The sequence below is a fragment of the Aspergillus neoniger genome (assembly GCF_003184625.1).
Source record: "Aspergillus neoniger CBS 115656 unplaced genomic scaffold BO87scaffold_50, whole genome shotgun sequence".
NCBI lineage: Eukaryota > Fungi > Ascomycota > Eurotiomycetes > Eurotiales > Aspergillaceae > Aspergillus > Aspergillus neoniger.
In genome coordinates this window covers 1,843-15,180 of record NW_020291178.1, presented here as the reverse complement: position 1 = coordinate 15,180, position 13,338 = coordinate 1,843, and the positions used below count along the sequence as shown (strand labels likewise).

General features: G+C 48.8%; 6 protein-coding genes and 1 non-coding gene across 7 annotated transcripts; 2 read left to right on the top strand and 5 right to left on the bottom strand.

Moving 5' to 3' along the window:
* Positions 1–818: 818 nt before the first annotated feature.
* On the bottom strand, positions 819–1,331 carry BO87DRAFT_319954 (uncharacterized protein; the record flags this gene model as incomplete). The annotated part of the gene is made up of 1 exon (XM_025619873.1): positions 819–1,331. A coding segment is annotated over one exon (513 nt), but the record flags the coding sequence as incomplete, so codon positions are not given.
* A 1,320-nt stretch (positions 1,332–2,651) lies between these two features.
* On the bottom strand, positions 2,652–2,732 carry BO87DRAFT_t249. Its single transcript has one exon. It is a non-coding gene; the product is annotated as a tRNA-Thr (tRNA).
* A 483-nt stretch (positions 2,733–3,215) lies between these two features.
* BO87DRAFT_463097 (uncharacterized protein) lies at positions 3,216–4,602 on the bottom strand (the record flags this gene model as incomplete). The annotated part of the gene is made up of 3 exons (XM_025629213.1): positions 3,216–3,591; positions 3,647–4,424; positions 4,512–4,602. The coding sequence occupies 3 exons, from the start codon at positions 4,600–4,602 to the stop codon at positions 3,216–3,218; spliced, it is 1,245 nt and encodes a 414-aa protein (XP_025474800.1).
* Positions 4,603–4,852: 250 nt separating this feature from the next.
* BO87DRAFT_463096 (cytochrome P450) lies at positions 4,853–7,064 on the bottom strand. The gene is made up of 4 exons (XM_025629212.1): positions 6,611–7,064; positions 6,520–6,554; positions 5,654–6,466; positions 4,853–5,600 (listed from the first exon to the last, which is right to left on the bottom strand). The coding sequence occupies exons 1-4, from the start codon at positions 6,996–6,998 to the stop codon at positions 5,079–5,081; spliced, it is 1,758 nt and encodes a 585-aa protein (XP_025474799.1). The 5' UTR covers positions 6,999–7,064; the 3' UTR covers positions 4,853–5,078.
* A 684-nt stretch (positions 7,065–7,748) lies between these two features.
* On the bottom strand, positions 7,749–8,990 carry BO87DRAFT_380675 (40S ribosomal protein uS5). Its single transcript, XM_025624347.1, has 3 exons — positions 8,877–8,990; positions 8,444–8,701; positions 7,749–8,373 (listed from the first exon to the last, which is right to left on the bottom strand). The coding sequence occupies exons 1-3, from the start codon at positions 8,964–8,966 to the stop codon at positions 8,116–8,118; spliced, it is 606 nt and encodes a 201-aa protein (XP_025474798.1). The 5' UTR covers positions 8,967–8,990; the 3' UTR covers positions 7,749–8,115.
* Positions 8,991–9,450: 460 nt separating this feature from the next.
* On the top strand, positions 9,451–10,662 carry BO87DRAFT_344908 (Mpv17/PMP22 family protein). The gene is made up of 5 exons (XM_025620844.1): positions 9,451–9,643; positions 9,696–9,750; positions 9,870–9,975; positions 10,083–10,388; positions 10,440–10,662. Exons 1-5 carry the CDS (start codon positions 9,633–9,635, stop codon positions 10,481–10,483), a joined length of 522 nt encoding a protein of 173 aa, XP_025474797.1. The 5' UTR covers positions 9,451–9,632; the 3' UTR covers positions 10,484–10,662.
* Positions 10,663–11,091: 429 nt separating this feature from the next.
* On the top strand, positions 11,092–12,609 carry BO87DRAFT_380672 (eukaryotic translation initiation factor 4E). The gene is made up of 3 exons (XM_025624346.1): positions 11,092–11,611; positions 11,676–11,747; positions 11,811–12,609. The coding sequence occupies exons 1-3, from the start codon at positions 11,408–11,410 to the stop codon at positions 12,276–12,278; spliced, it is 744 nt and encodes a 247-aa protein (XP_025474796.1). The 5' UTR covers positions 11,092–11,407; the 3' UTR covers positions 12,279–12,609.
* Positions 12,610–13,338: the final 729 nt, after the last annotated feature.

The window sequence follows — 13,338 nt, the reverse complement described above, 5'->3', positions numbered from 1 at the left end:
ACCGTGAATCCTACAGCGTTTTGGATATGAATGAGGACGGGTTGAAGGTAATAGAGCACAGGTAAATTGAGATAAATTCCCAGCTAGCCCTATACAATTCCATACTCTATTCCAAATAACCCCTGCAAATTCAACGCTGCAGTAAAGACGATATGTGAATTTTCTCCTGTCGGGTGAGTATGTGGCGGATTGGGTGAATCTGGGGGTTAACTAGATTGATGAAGCAAGGGGGAGCCTTGTCTCTGCTCTTTCAAATCAAAAATTGATGCTTGTTCGAACATCTACGATATTTCGAGTTGAGAGCTTTGATTGCTTTAAGGTAGACTTTGTGATGTACAGTCTAGCACAGTCATCGTCTTCCCAGACTGGACAAGCGTTGATTAGTAGCTCCATCATTTGCAGAAGCCATGCTTAGATGCAAGAAACGCCATGTTTCTATGGTTATTACTCGTATTATGAAGAAATGCAGCTCCTAGATCGCTTGTTCCGGTGGAACACAAACATCGAAGGCCTTCTACAGAGCGGTTAAGAGGTCAACATCTTACCATGTAGGTGTAGCTCGAGTCGTCTGTTATTGGGTATTGTTTGCTAATATCATATCATAGTTGAGACAGATTTTCGTTTTGCGCGGATAATTCTCCTTCCTAAACATGCTATGTACTTGGCAAGGGCACCTCTCAGCGAATGATTGACTATTATTGATGTCCCATCTAAGTTCTAAAAACACAACACACATACCACAGATAGAGGGAGGGGGGAAGAGGGAGAGCAGACAAATATCTAATCCAAGTGCCCAGCATAAAAATGGAAATATCACATCAAGCCTTGGCCAATTCTTGCAAGCCAGGAGCAATCCACTTGCAGAGTGTCTCTAAACCATGTCGTGCCACATATAACTCTTCCATTTCTTCGAAGTGCCACTTTTTAATAAGAAAGTGCTCGTGAGTAACGTTCGGATCTCCTAGGTCGCTGTTCGTCCAGTGTCCGAATACGTTCACATCGCTGCGACTGATCGTAGCCATAAGTACTCGTACCTTCCCGTCGAACTTGTCGGCTCCGTCGTTTTTTCCGTAGGCCTTTTGGTAGAAGTATCGCAGACCTGGGAGCATTAAGGCGGCCAACTGGAGGTTCCAGAGAGGGCCTTGCTTTGCGTCGATTCTCATCTCGACCGAAGAGAAGGGAAAAGCAAAATGTCCATCCACGACTATGGGGAACGCGAACTTGAGACTGTCTGGCAACTCATCGAAAGCAATTTTATGATTTCCACGTATCGATTTCCAATTATAGCCAACGACGATGTCGGGGTCTGGTATACTGAGGGATCGTAGCACTGTCCCTCGCACCTCAAGGTGCTCCGGGGAGTTGCTCGCCGGTTACCTGCAAGAGCGTTACAAATTGTGCGATGAGCGATTAGCAACTGATGAACTTACCGATTCGCAAGAGTGACACCATTGATCAGTGTACATAAATGCAAGATGTATTTTCCCATACCAATCAGTGGAATCAACCGCATTTAAGGGGATAAATGCTCAAACCCATGAGAGCTATATGTGTGCTCTCTGCCCGGGTTTCCATTGCATTGATACGTCAAACTTCAACTCCGACAATCAAGTGAGTCATTCAGTGATTGAAGTAGTGAAAAAAGAAGGGTATAGAAAAAATTAATGCAGCTAGACCGACAGAACGATTCCTATTCAAGTATGCATGTTTCAGAGGGTGTTCGGCTTCTGTAGGTACTTTCAATGTAGACGGTAACTCGTAGTCTGGTTTGCGTTCCGTGTATGACGGAGAAGGTTCCTCTTCGATGATGATATTGCCGCATAAAAGGACATTTCTGTATGCAACTTCATCCATATAAGTAAAAGCTGTGATGGATCTTGGTTGATCCATAGTCGTGAGTGGGAATGAAGGAGAAGACGCATGGGCTGTTATGTCAATCTCAGGCCCGTGAGCGGGATCAGTATTATTGATACAGTCCAAAATGCGTTGTAATCGATAACCAAAAAGCCAGCCTGTTTTTCAAGTTAGCAAGCAGGTTCTGAGAAGCGAAGCAGGGAAGAAGAGGTCATGAATGGCAAGTGTGTTCGATACCTTTCGCCACTTGGAGAAGCCATCACCATTTGAATAATAATGGGAAATGCTCTCCTGTTTTCTCTCCAGATTGACACGATATATCAAATTGATATCTTGTTTAGCGTGTTGGCAGACATTTGATGCAGAAGAGTGTTTCGCGAGGCAAGAGATGATCAGAAGACCGCGAACTTGTTACAAGCGTCAGGTAGAAGGAAGTCTCGGGCCACAGCTCTGGGTGATGGTAGGAAGTAACCAAGTACGAGGCAGGAAGGAGCGCCCAAGTTGTAGGTATTTTCAGTCGTGTTACTTACGTATAGTAAGTAGTATTCATTCTTGCTTCAATACCGTATAAACACCATATTACGCTACTTTTATAGAATGACTAGTTACTGGTTTGGTCAAAGGACTGCATACATGTTTAACTAGTATAGAAGTTCGTGATCTCCAATGAGTAGAGATCCAACCATGCCCTCCCTAAATAAAGAGCATAAAAATCAGTGTAATCCAAGTGTGTATTAAGAGCCAAAGGAAAGAAATGATTGTATATGCTATCAGCAAAACAAAACAAAACAGAGATCTGCACCGGATGGGGATTGAACCCACGACCTTCGCATACCACCAATTACGAGTGCGACGCTCTACCACTGAGCCACCGGTGCTGTCTTAGTAAGCACGGTGGCAAATTGGATTTCATCAGCCTATCCTATCCCTACAGTGACTTCAATGTCCACTGGTACATAGTGTTGGCAATAGATCACTCGAGGACTAGTATTCTCTTTGTGCAGAAGGACGGGGGAATTGGAGGATTACATATTATCATATTATCTCTCCCTAGGCTAATCCTGATACATTTTTGACACATTATTCGTTGGCTGGTAATAACCGCATCCCATATAGTGGTGATGCTTCTCGCTAGAATGGCAAGCCATTCAGACTTCAAAGTCATGAACATAAAGAACATCAATCTGGATCATTAATCGAATATCATCTCAATCGTAATTCATCCTTCATCGAGGTCTCGAGTAAGTACCAGATCATCAATCAGGTCACTATTCTGCAAATCGTCAACAAACCAGCCACACTCCAAAACCAGAAGAGATAAGGTAAACTCACTAAGCGACTCCGGACCGGTATACTTCTTCTCACTGATTCTTCTTGCCGCCCTTCAATTCAATAACCTTCAGCTCAGACGACAGATCAACCCGTCTGGCAGTACTCAACTTTTCCTGCATCTGGCGCGGAAAATCCACCTCCACCTTCTTCATTCGCTTGCAGAGCCAGAAGCCGGCGTCCACGCAGTAGTCCTTGAAATGGATTCTCTGCAGTCTCTTGGCGTCAAACCAATGCAGGAACGGGTCCGCGTCGACGATGAATCCAAAGAGAGTCAGTGTGCGGATGGATAGCTTCTGGCGAGTGCGGCCCACAGACATGGCACGCACTTTGGCCTTCTCGATGACCATCTTGTCGAGGTATTCGGCTTGGCCGAGTTTGTGGTCGAGTGCGCCGGTGCCGTCGCCGCTGGTGATGGGTACTATGTTAGTATGCACGAGATGGGAATGTGAAGGGAACTTACAAGTAAACTGGTTCCGCATAGTGAGCCTTGTTGAGCTTCCAGCCTTCCTTAATGAAGGGCCAATCGCCAGTCTTGTTCTTGCGGATGCGGGGATGCAAGGCCATGCCAAGCTCCAGTTCCTCAAGGTCAATGTTCAACCAGGCAGCCTGCCAGATATATTTCTGGTATGACTGCATCATGCCGATGATCTTCAGACTGCGGAGATTGCGGAATAGACAAAGAGGAGACATCTGCTCAAGATCAAGCATGATGAGTGCCGGCTCTGTTTTGCTGTCGCTTTTATTGTCAATTTCACTAATGTTCTCCTTATTGTCCAATTCCTGAGGCCAGAACAAGTCAAGTCCGAGCGAGTGACGGTCATCAGTAAGACGCTCCCAGGTCTCGCCGCCGCGGAACTCCAAGAGAGGCTTCTCCGGGGTGGCTTCATCTGCAGATAGGATCTGGATTGATCCCACCTCGGTCTCATCTTCAGACTCCTCCCGCATCAAGTTAGCCATTCTGTACAGGGCGGAGCGGATGAGCGAGCTCGAACGGCTGGACGCGACGCTGGATCCTCGGACTTGGGATTGGGAGCGCGTGCGAGATTGCGAACGAGGGCGTCTGGAGAGTTCAGCGACACGAGCTGTTGCTAGGGGAGTGCCAGTGAACGCCGCATCGTTCATACTGAACCGACGGCTTCTGCGTTTGTCTGGGTTGGCGCTGCTGGCAGCAGGGGCATGGGAGTTTCGCTCATGTTCTTGGTTGAATGGGAATCTTTCGTGCAGAGGCTTGTCTTGATCTATAAAGGGTATTAGTTAGATGGTAAGGGGATGGGGACTGTAGACAGAGAGAAGAGGGGAGGTTCAATACTCGCCTGCTTCGATACGGTCGTGGATGGGCTGGTTGTAAGCTTCAGCGTCTTTCCAGAACTCCTCTCCGAGGAGAGTAGCCTTCCAGTGATCTGGGTAGTTCTCCATCGTGGGTCTGTTGGTGTCCACCAGCAGTGGAGATGTGATGGAGACGACCTCAGTTGAACAGATGGTTGCTGCGCCGAGAAGCGCCGAGCAAGATCAGGTGAGGAGTGGTGAAAGTAGGGAAAGTGAGAAAGCAACGGTGAGAAGCGGACGAACACATATTGCTGCAGCCAGGAAGCCATTCACTGATGCTAAGAGTGGAGTTTCTCGGCGTGGGTGCAGAAGTAAACAGCCTTTCTTTGGTGCCGGACAGACAAACCCGCCTCAAACACACCAGCTCCATATAGAAGATTAACAAAGCACCTACATCACAAAGTCTTTCACCGAGCACTAAGCTTGTGGTTACTCCATTGTCAGTTGCTACATTCTTTATATACATCCTACTCTGTCTGGCTTTGTTTCGGCTATTTGGGCATTCATTAGTGTCATCCTGCTCTATGCCAGCCAATCCGCCATCACGCATCAGCTTCTCCAAGAACTCATCTCCTTCGGAAAAGCAGCGGTACTTCCTCCCTCATAGCCAGGGTAATAATCGTGGTGCTTTTATTCAGTACTCTTTCAGCATTCAGTCTGCCCTTTTCACTGCTGTCGGCCAACTCAATCCGGTACTGTTGGAGGACTGTCGTAAGCGCAGCGACGAATTCGACCTGCGAGAACTTCTTCCCCAAGCAAGCGCGGAACCCGTCGCTGAATGGAATATAGGCACCTCGAACCGGCTTATGGATAGTCGGATATTCCAACCCAGGGCCAGCAAGTCCAGGTAAATCGGCATTTCCGGCCAAGAAACTGTCCTTATTGCGCGCATCCCACCTCTGCGGTCGATAGAGGGTGACATCGTCCCCCCAGTATTCTTCCGAATAGTGAAGGCTGCCCGGATTCAAGTTGATGTCGATATCGGGTTCCAAAACATAGTCTTTACCTTCGTAGTGGATGACGCTCGGGGAGTCCCCTGTACATTTTGGTATGGTGATGACCGGAGGGTAGAGGCGCATCGTCTCGAGCTAAATCGCAGTTAGCTTACCACCAGTTACACCAAAGGGGATCTTCAGCGTACCATCACGCAAAGAGGGGTGACAAGCTTGGGGAAAACTTCATCATAGTTCCAGTCCCCAATACTCGGCGGTTCATCTTTGACAGCCTCGGATATGCCGTTATATACCCAATCTTGTACATTTTGATGCAGGGCAAGCAGTACAAAAGCAAACCTCAAAGTTGTTGCTGTCGTTTCATGCCCAGCAATGGTAAATAAATGCATGTTGCTGATGATTTCTCGGTCGGAAAGACCTGCGTCCTTGCTGTCTCCAGGCTTCCTGGAGATTAACATGCCTTCAATAAGATTCGAGGGGCTTTCTTGTCCGCTTAATCTGGACTCTGTGGTAGTAATCAATCTCTGTAGATACTTGTCTAGATCTCGGTGAGCTGCGAAGTCCTGCCTGAAGAATGGAACCAACACTCTCGGGATCCACTTAGGTAACATATTGTTCGCCAGCGCCATGGTGGGGATGTTCACATTCATGTAAGCCACTACTGCTCCGAACGTGAAGTCGAAACCTGCTGGTGGGGTGGGACTGTCCCTGAAAATGTCCTCCTTGTTCTTGAGCGAGTCCTGGGGTAGTGGCTTAAAGGGCGCTTTTACTCCAAACCCAGCGCCAGACAGCACATTCAGAGTAAGCTTGTGGATGTCGTCTCTAGTACATTCCGCCGTGAATCCCGGTCCACGAGTTGCATCTAGCGGAGAAGCTTCCGCCCATTGCTCGATCATATCCTGCGTTTGTTGAATAGACTCCCTCCATACCAGGGCGTTGTTCTTCTCATGGAACGTTGTTGCTGTGTATCGACGGTGGTGAGACCATTCTTTGTCCTCACACTAGACAAGTCAGTCCAGGACCTCACTTGGTATTTTCGAAACGATGAACTCACCGTGACAACATTAGGCCCATACATATCCAGGATGCCTACGATAGCATTAGCATTCGAACTTGTACAACTGACAATTGTTGAGGAGACCCACTATATAGCCGGACTGGCTTCGGAAAGTCCTGTCGTGCGTTGACGATCTGAGAGACCACAGAAGCATCCGCGACACTCAAGAAAACGCCGCCAGAATTGACTAGCATGTAAAGCTTCCCGTACCTTTTCACTTGGCGATCCCTAACCATCCAGCGATAGGTGCCAACATTATCGTACAGGATATCCCCAATCCATTGGGGAAGACAATATTCTGCAAGCAACGGGAGAAGCCAGCCGAACAAGATCATAAATATGATGCTGACATTATACGGGGGCACAACATAAGGAAGCTTGGAGCGCCGTGCTTTGCGAATATTCTTGGCGAGGTTCCAGATGTAATTAAAAACAAGCAGGCCTATGAAGCCTAAGACGAGTGTGTACGCGATCATCGCACTGGGAAGCCCAAGCTCAGGCGGGTACTCGCGTCAGGAGAACTTTACTTTGCAGGAACGAAGGAATCCTTGAAATAATAAGCATCGGCTCAGCGACCGCTGATTCCCTCAAATCCTGTCGGATTATTGTTTCCCCCTTTGATAAGTGCCAGGCTGTCAGCGGCGCAGGCAGCTGACATGTGCTAACTTGAGTCGCACTGGCTTAGAGTTTATTTAAATGATTGGTCCGTAATACTCCCCGGCGCTTAGAGAGATATGAAGATGAAGTGGAGGAGAAAGGGATACCAGCCCGAAGGTGGTTAATTGATGGTGGTACCAACAAGGGCAACAGGATCGTGACTTGTCCATCGATCCAGTAACTCGATGGATCTCGCACTTATCTTCGATCGGCAGCTGAAGGCATGGTTGCGGGACGCACGGGAGGTGGATCATGCGCCACGGGTTCTGCAATCTGCTTTTGTTTTATTCGACGGCATCAAGCGAGTGAAAATCAACTTATTGTGATTGCATAAGTTGCGACCGACTCGGGTGCATAAAACGACAAGGTACGGGGAATGTCGGCTGGATACCGTCGACATTGTTGATGGCTGGGGGGCGTCGCAGATAAGAAGCAGTGGGTTTAGGCGGAGCCATATGCGGAATCTGGAACACATCCAGGCACAACTTCTCCACTACATTGCCTGATAGACCAGCAAAAGTTGAGATTGGCAACTACGTCATTACGAAGAATTTGGACATATGGGAAGGTCTGGAGAGCAGCCACTGTTCATCAAATCGAGCACTACGTCGCGGGGATCCCTGATTGAAGGCCTAGCCCATCCTACTATATCCGGACCGTGTGCAGGCATTGCAATGCAGGAACCCGTCCGCCACCCACTTTCAAGTACCGTCGGCTTGCCGAAAGAGAGCTTGGATCGACATCACGTTGTTTTTCCTTGTTCACTGTTCCCGTGTTCATTACATCCATGAATACCGTATATAGCGTAGCATAGCGCGAAAAGTCAGGATTTGCCGGTACTGCCGATCCTACAACAGAAGAGACTTTTGAAAACCCGTAGGAAAATAGTTCGATTCAAAAACAATCATGCAAGGTTATTCCCATCATAGCACTATCCTAGTACTTCTTGCCCTGACGCAGGACATCACCGAACTCCTCCAGAGGGCTGCGGATGAGCTTAGTCTCCTTCCAGAGGTTGGGGGTGAGGAAGCCGTAGGTGTTGACGACGGCAAGGAAAGTAGCCTTGAGGGTGTTCTCGAGGGTCTTGGTGGAACCGGAAGAGCAGGTGTAGGCATCCTGGACACCGGCAAGCTGGAGCAGACGCTTGACAGCGGGGGAGGCAACGAGACCGGTACCACGGGGAGCGGGGATAAGCTATAACCGGGTTAGCATAATGGCCGGACGGAGAAGCGAGATCGAATATCGGGAATGAATCGCGACATACTCTGACGGAGACGGAACCACACTTGGCGCTCTGCTTGACGGGCAGAGAGTGAGGCTCACCAAGGTTGGTACCCCAGTAACCTCTACGGACGGGGAGAACGCTGAGCTTGGCGATGGTGATGGCGGCACGGATAGCGGTAGCGACTTCCTTGGAGGTCTTGATACCGAGACCGATGTGACCCTCGGAGTCACCGATGACAACGACGGCCTTGAAGCGGGTACGCTGACCGGCACGGGTCTGCTTCTGGACGGGTTTGATCTAAATTTTCCAACCGTCAGCACCTCCCACTTTTTCGATATATCCTTTTTTGACCCCATCATGTCTGCAATTCCGATCCACGTAAAAATTCCACCGGCGCATTCAATCCTATTTCCCGCGCACAATCGTAGATCTTCCTTGTCGACAATTCGGTAATCGGGCGATCGGTTCGTACCTTCATGACCTCATCCTTCAGCTTGGGGAGGAAGAAGTCCACAATCTGGTACTCCTTCACGGGCAGGGAGTGCAGGTAGATCTGCTCCATGCTGGTGATCTTGCCAGCCTTGACGAGACGGCCGAGCTTGGTGACGGGCTGCCATTCCTTCTCCTGCTCCTTGGCACCACCGCGACGACCACGGCGACCACGGCCACGGCCACGGTCACCACCACGGTCACCGCGAGAGCCGAATCCTCCACGTCCACGGGGAGCGTCAGCCATGTTGGATATATATGGCGATTGAGAAAGTCGGGGGGGAGAGGTAACGGACGGGAGGTGTCGTTGGGGTTGTCGACGTCGAGGTTGACTTTCTTCTCGCTATCCACAACTTGTTTTGGCACCTGGGAAATTTCGCTGGCGGGTGCGCTAAGCGAGCCCGCAGCCCTGTGCCCTAAGGTGCCCTCCCGATTAGGTAACCCGATTGGGACCCCCCATCCCGTATCATCATGTGACAAGTGGATTATACCCCATTGGGAGCCGTTATCTTCCAATGATTTTGCTTTATTCTTTCCATTTCAACTTCCCGCTGATGCTCTTATCGGCGGTCTGGGGTTCTGATCCAATTATTTGAAGTTATCATAGCTCCCCTTTGGGTCCTCTTCTGCTCTTCTCCAACTATTTACAAATCTGGGGCACTGGGATCATCATCTCCGTTCGCAGTCAATCGCATTAATTAGTTTTACTTAATATATAGTCATATCCTATTCTTTGATAATGTTGCGTTGGTATGTTCTGTCCATCCTGATGATCAATAATTTCATTGCTGATCAGGCACAGGTATCAAGCGAGGTTGGCCAAGCAGCCTATCCTTACTGCTAGTGTGACCAGTGCTGTAAGAACTTCATTCCTCTTACAACCCATCCATTCATTTACCATCGTACTTCCTAATATCCGATCTCAACTCCGACGTAAGATCAGTTTTAGCTGACCTTTATTTCCCATGCGGACTAGCTGTTGTTTGGTAGTGGAGATGTTCTAGCCCAACAATTAGTCGATCGTAAGGGATTTGATAAGCACGACATGGCAAGAACGGGGCGCATGGCTCTTTATGGTGGAGGTAAGCTACTATATAATCCCTTATCATTCTGAGGTCCCCTTTCTGCCCTTACAAGCCCTGGGAGCCTTCCTCCATACAATGCAAGTGGGCAAGCTAACATGTAACAGCGATCTTCGGACCCGCTGCCACCACCTGGTACGGTGTCCTCCAGCGTCACGTCGTCCTGAACAGCGCCAAAACTACACTCCTTGCCCGTGTCGTCGCGGATCAATGTGTCTTTACTCCCGCACACCTGACTTGTTTCCTGTCTTCCATGGCCATCATGGAAGGCACCGATCCCATCGAGAAGTGGCGTAATGGTTTTGTTCCCAGCTTCAAAGCGAACCTTGCAATCTGGCCTCTCGTCCAAGGAGTCAACTTTGCCATCATTCCACTTGAGTACCGTGTTCTTTTTGTCAACCTAGTCGCGTTGGGTAAGTACCTCCATGCCTTCTACTAATAACGAATGATACTGACAGCACTAGGCTGGAACTGCTTGTTGAGCCTGATTAACAGCGGTGAGAAGTGACTTTGATTATCAATACCCCATCTGTTGTAGACACTTTGCAGATATCCCTGTGCTGTCCATAGATTACTAGATGTTGTCTGGTCCAATTGTTTTTCACTCGGTTATTATATTTACAGGTTTTTCTGCGCGTGTTACATAGATTAGTTTGACATTAATAAGTAGCATTATGTTGTTTAGTGCCATATAAGAACACAAATTACGACGGAACTAGTACTCGCTGATAGTTGTGTGGTTTCGATTGTTGTTTGTCGACCTGGCTACTATTAGACTAGACCGCGGACGGTTTTATATATTTCAGATTACTTGCAAAGTACTAAGTACTGTAAGTAACCGGCTGTAGCACTACTATGAGCTCTCAAATCTGGCCTGAATAAATCTCGACCTTGTAACAAGACAGCATCAATGAGTAGACTTTGAAATTAATTCACATCATATATATAGAAATATAATCTAAAAATAATACCATGATGTCGACAAGATGGCATTCCCGGCGATTAGGGCTGGGGTTGGGCAGCGGTTAGCCTATGAAAGCACTGCAAAGCGGCGTGGCCCAAAAGGGTAAAGTTCCAATCGTGTCCCCAAATGCGGCTTTCTCCAAACCATCAAAACTTCAGGTTGTGATTTTCTGTCGTCGCCTCAAGAAATCCCCTTCTATCACGACTTCTCTCGCCGTGATTCTGCCTGGAGCAGACGACTCAACTTTCCGTGAACCGAGCGCGCCACTTCCCGCTCCTACTCTGAGCCCGTCAAACCCCCCCCAGCTGCGCCTTCCGCGATTCACTCTCCGACACAAAATTTGCCATCCGCGCTATTTTGTCTCTTCCCCTCCGACACGACCGCTTTCCCTCTCATCACCACAATCCCGCCGTTGCATCCTCTTCAACCACCCTCACTTTTCCCTCACCTCCTCAATCAACTTTCATAATGGCCGCTGTTGCTGAGAACGGTCACGCGCCCGTGGCTGACGAGAACGCCGCCCCCGTTGCTGCCGCCGTCGAACAGAAGGAACAGACTGAGAAGACAAATGGAGACTCTGTCACAGTATTCCACGACCCCGAAAACTTCACTGTGAAGCATCCTTTGATGCACGAGTGGACTCTGTGGTTCACCAAGCCCCCTAGCGGCAAGGTACGGATTCATGCTGAATCAGACATAGCAGTTGGCCAGACAACTAACCTCTCCTGCGCAATAGGGCGATAACTGGAACGATCTGTTGAAGGAAGTTGTGACTTTCAACTCTGTGGAGGAATTCTGGGGTATCTACGTATGTGTTTTCCTTTTTGGGTCCTCCGAGGAGTCTCGCCCCGGCTAACCACTGCTTAAATAGAACAACATTTCGCCGACATCCGAGTTGGGCCTCAAAGCCGACTACCATCTCTTCAAGAAGGGAGTTCGTCCCGAGTGGGAAGACCCCCAGAACAAGCACGGAGGCAAGTGGTCATACTCTTTCAAGGACAAGCGCTCCGTGCCCATCGACGACCTGTGGCTCCACGCACAACTGGCCGCCATCGGCGAGACTCTCGAGAACGATGGTGACAACGAGGTTATGGGTGTTGTTGTGAACGTACGCAAGGGCTTCTACCGTGTTGGTCTGTGGACCCGGACTGTTGGCAAGAGTATCCCCGGTGACAAGAACGGTCGTACACCCGCACAGGGCAAGGAGATCCTTGAGAACATTGGTCGGCGGTTCAAGGAAGTCCTTCGTCTCAAGGAGGCTGATGCCGTTGAGTTCTCGGGTCACACGGACAGCGCACACAGCGGCAGCACGAGAGCCAAGGCCAAGTACACCGTCTAAGGTATATAGCCTGTGTGTGCAACTCCATTTACGAGGTATTCATTGCGGATCTGTTTCTTTGCTACGGAATAATGGGAAGTCTTTGTGACGATGGTTGATAACGAATCCGAATGGACCGGCATGAGGAAATGCGCGTCCGACTTGCTAGCATTTGCAGTTACAGTGGTGGTTCGGTCATAGGCACTGATGGCATGCATATTTCCCTCAGTACGTATTTCTGACGAGGTTTATACCATATTTTATCGAGTTATAGCTTTACGCCTCTAGTGGCCCACAAAATTACGAAAAACACTTTTAAACATCTTATTTTAGTGCATGTGCAATAGACATTCCGCTGCCTCTGGCTCTACTGTTTCCATATTGTGTGCCTAAGACTTACTCTACATCTAGGACAGGGATATACTTCGTCGAGCTGACTTGATGCCGAATTTGATCGACGTAGCCCTGGTGTAAAAAAGGCGACACCCTGGAACTTCGGCTTCCTATTTATCCACGGCTCCCAGATGATGAGTTTCCATTTGGAACTATACTGTGGTCCGTCTCATGGAACGCGGATCTATTCTTGGGACTCCTAAGGCCGTCAACCGTTCCAGTTCGACCCAGACTGGACTGATGACCTGCACTGAAGTCATTTTGCGCATCCTGACTCAATTGTTCTAATTATATCGAGCGTTGACTTTTTGCAAGCTTTTTCTGCCTCGTCTCGGTGCCATTTGGACGATTATAAAAAGGGACTGCCAGCCCTGCTTGTCTCTCGGAAAACCATCCCTCCTACAACTCCCCCTTCCTCACCTATTCTCTACTCTTTGCTCCTACTTCCTCTTCACTCCTCTCCTTCTCCTCCTACTCTTCCTACTCTTCCTCACATCTTCACCTTCTATTCTTATCTTAGATAGTTCTATTCTCGTTGCTTCTTCTGCTTGTTTTCTACTTGCTTTTGATAGCGTTCTTTGCGTCCGTTTGGCTTACTCCTTTTCTTACTTCGTCTGCCTGCCCTGCTCGTTCTGCTTTACTTGCTCTGCTTTCCTGTTTGTTCTGCGTTGCTCGTCTGCCTGCCCTC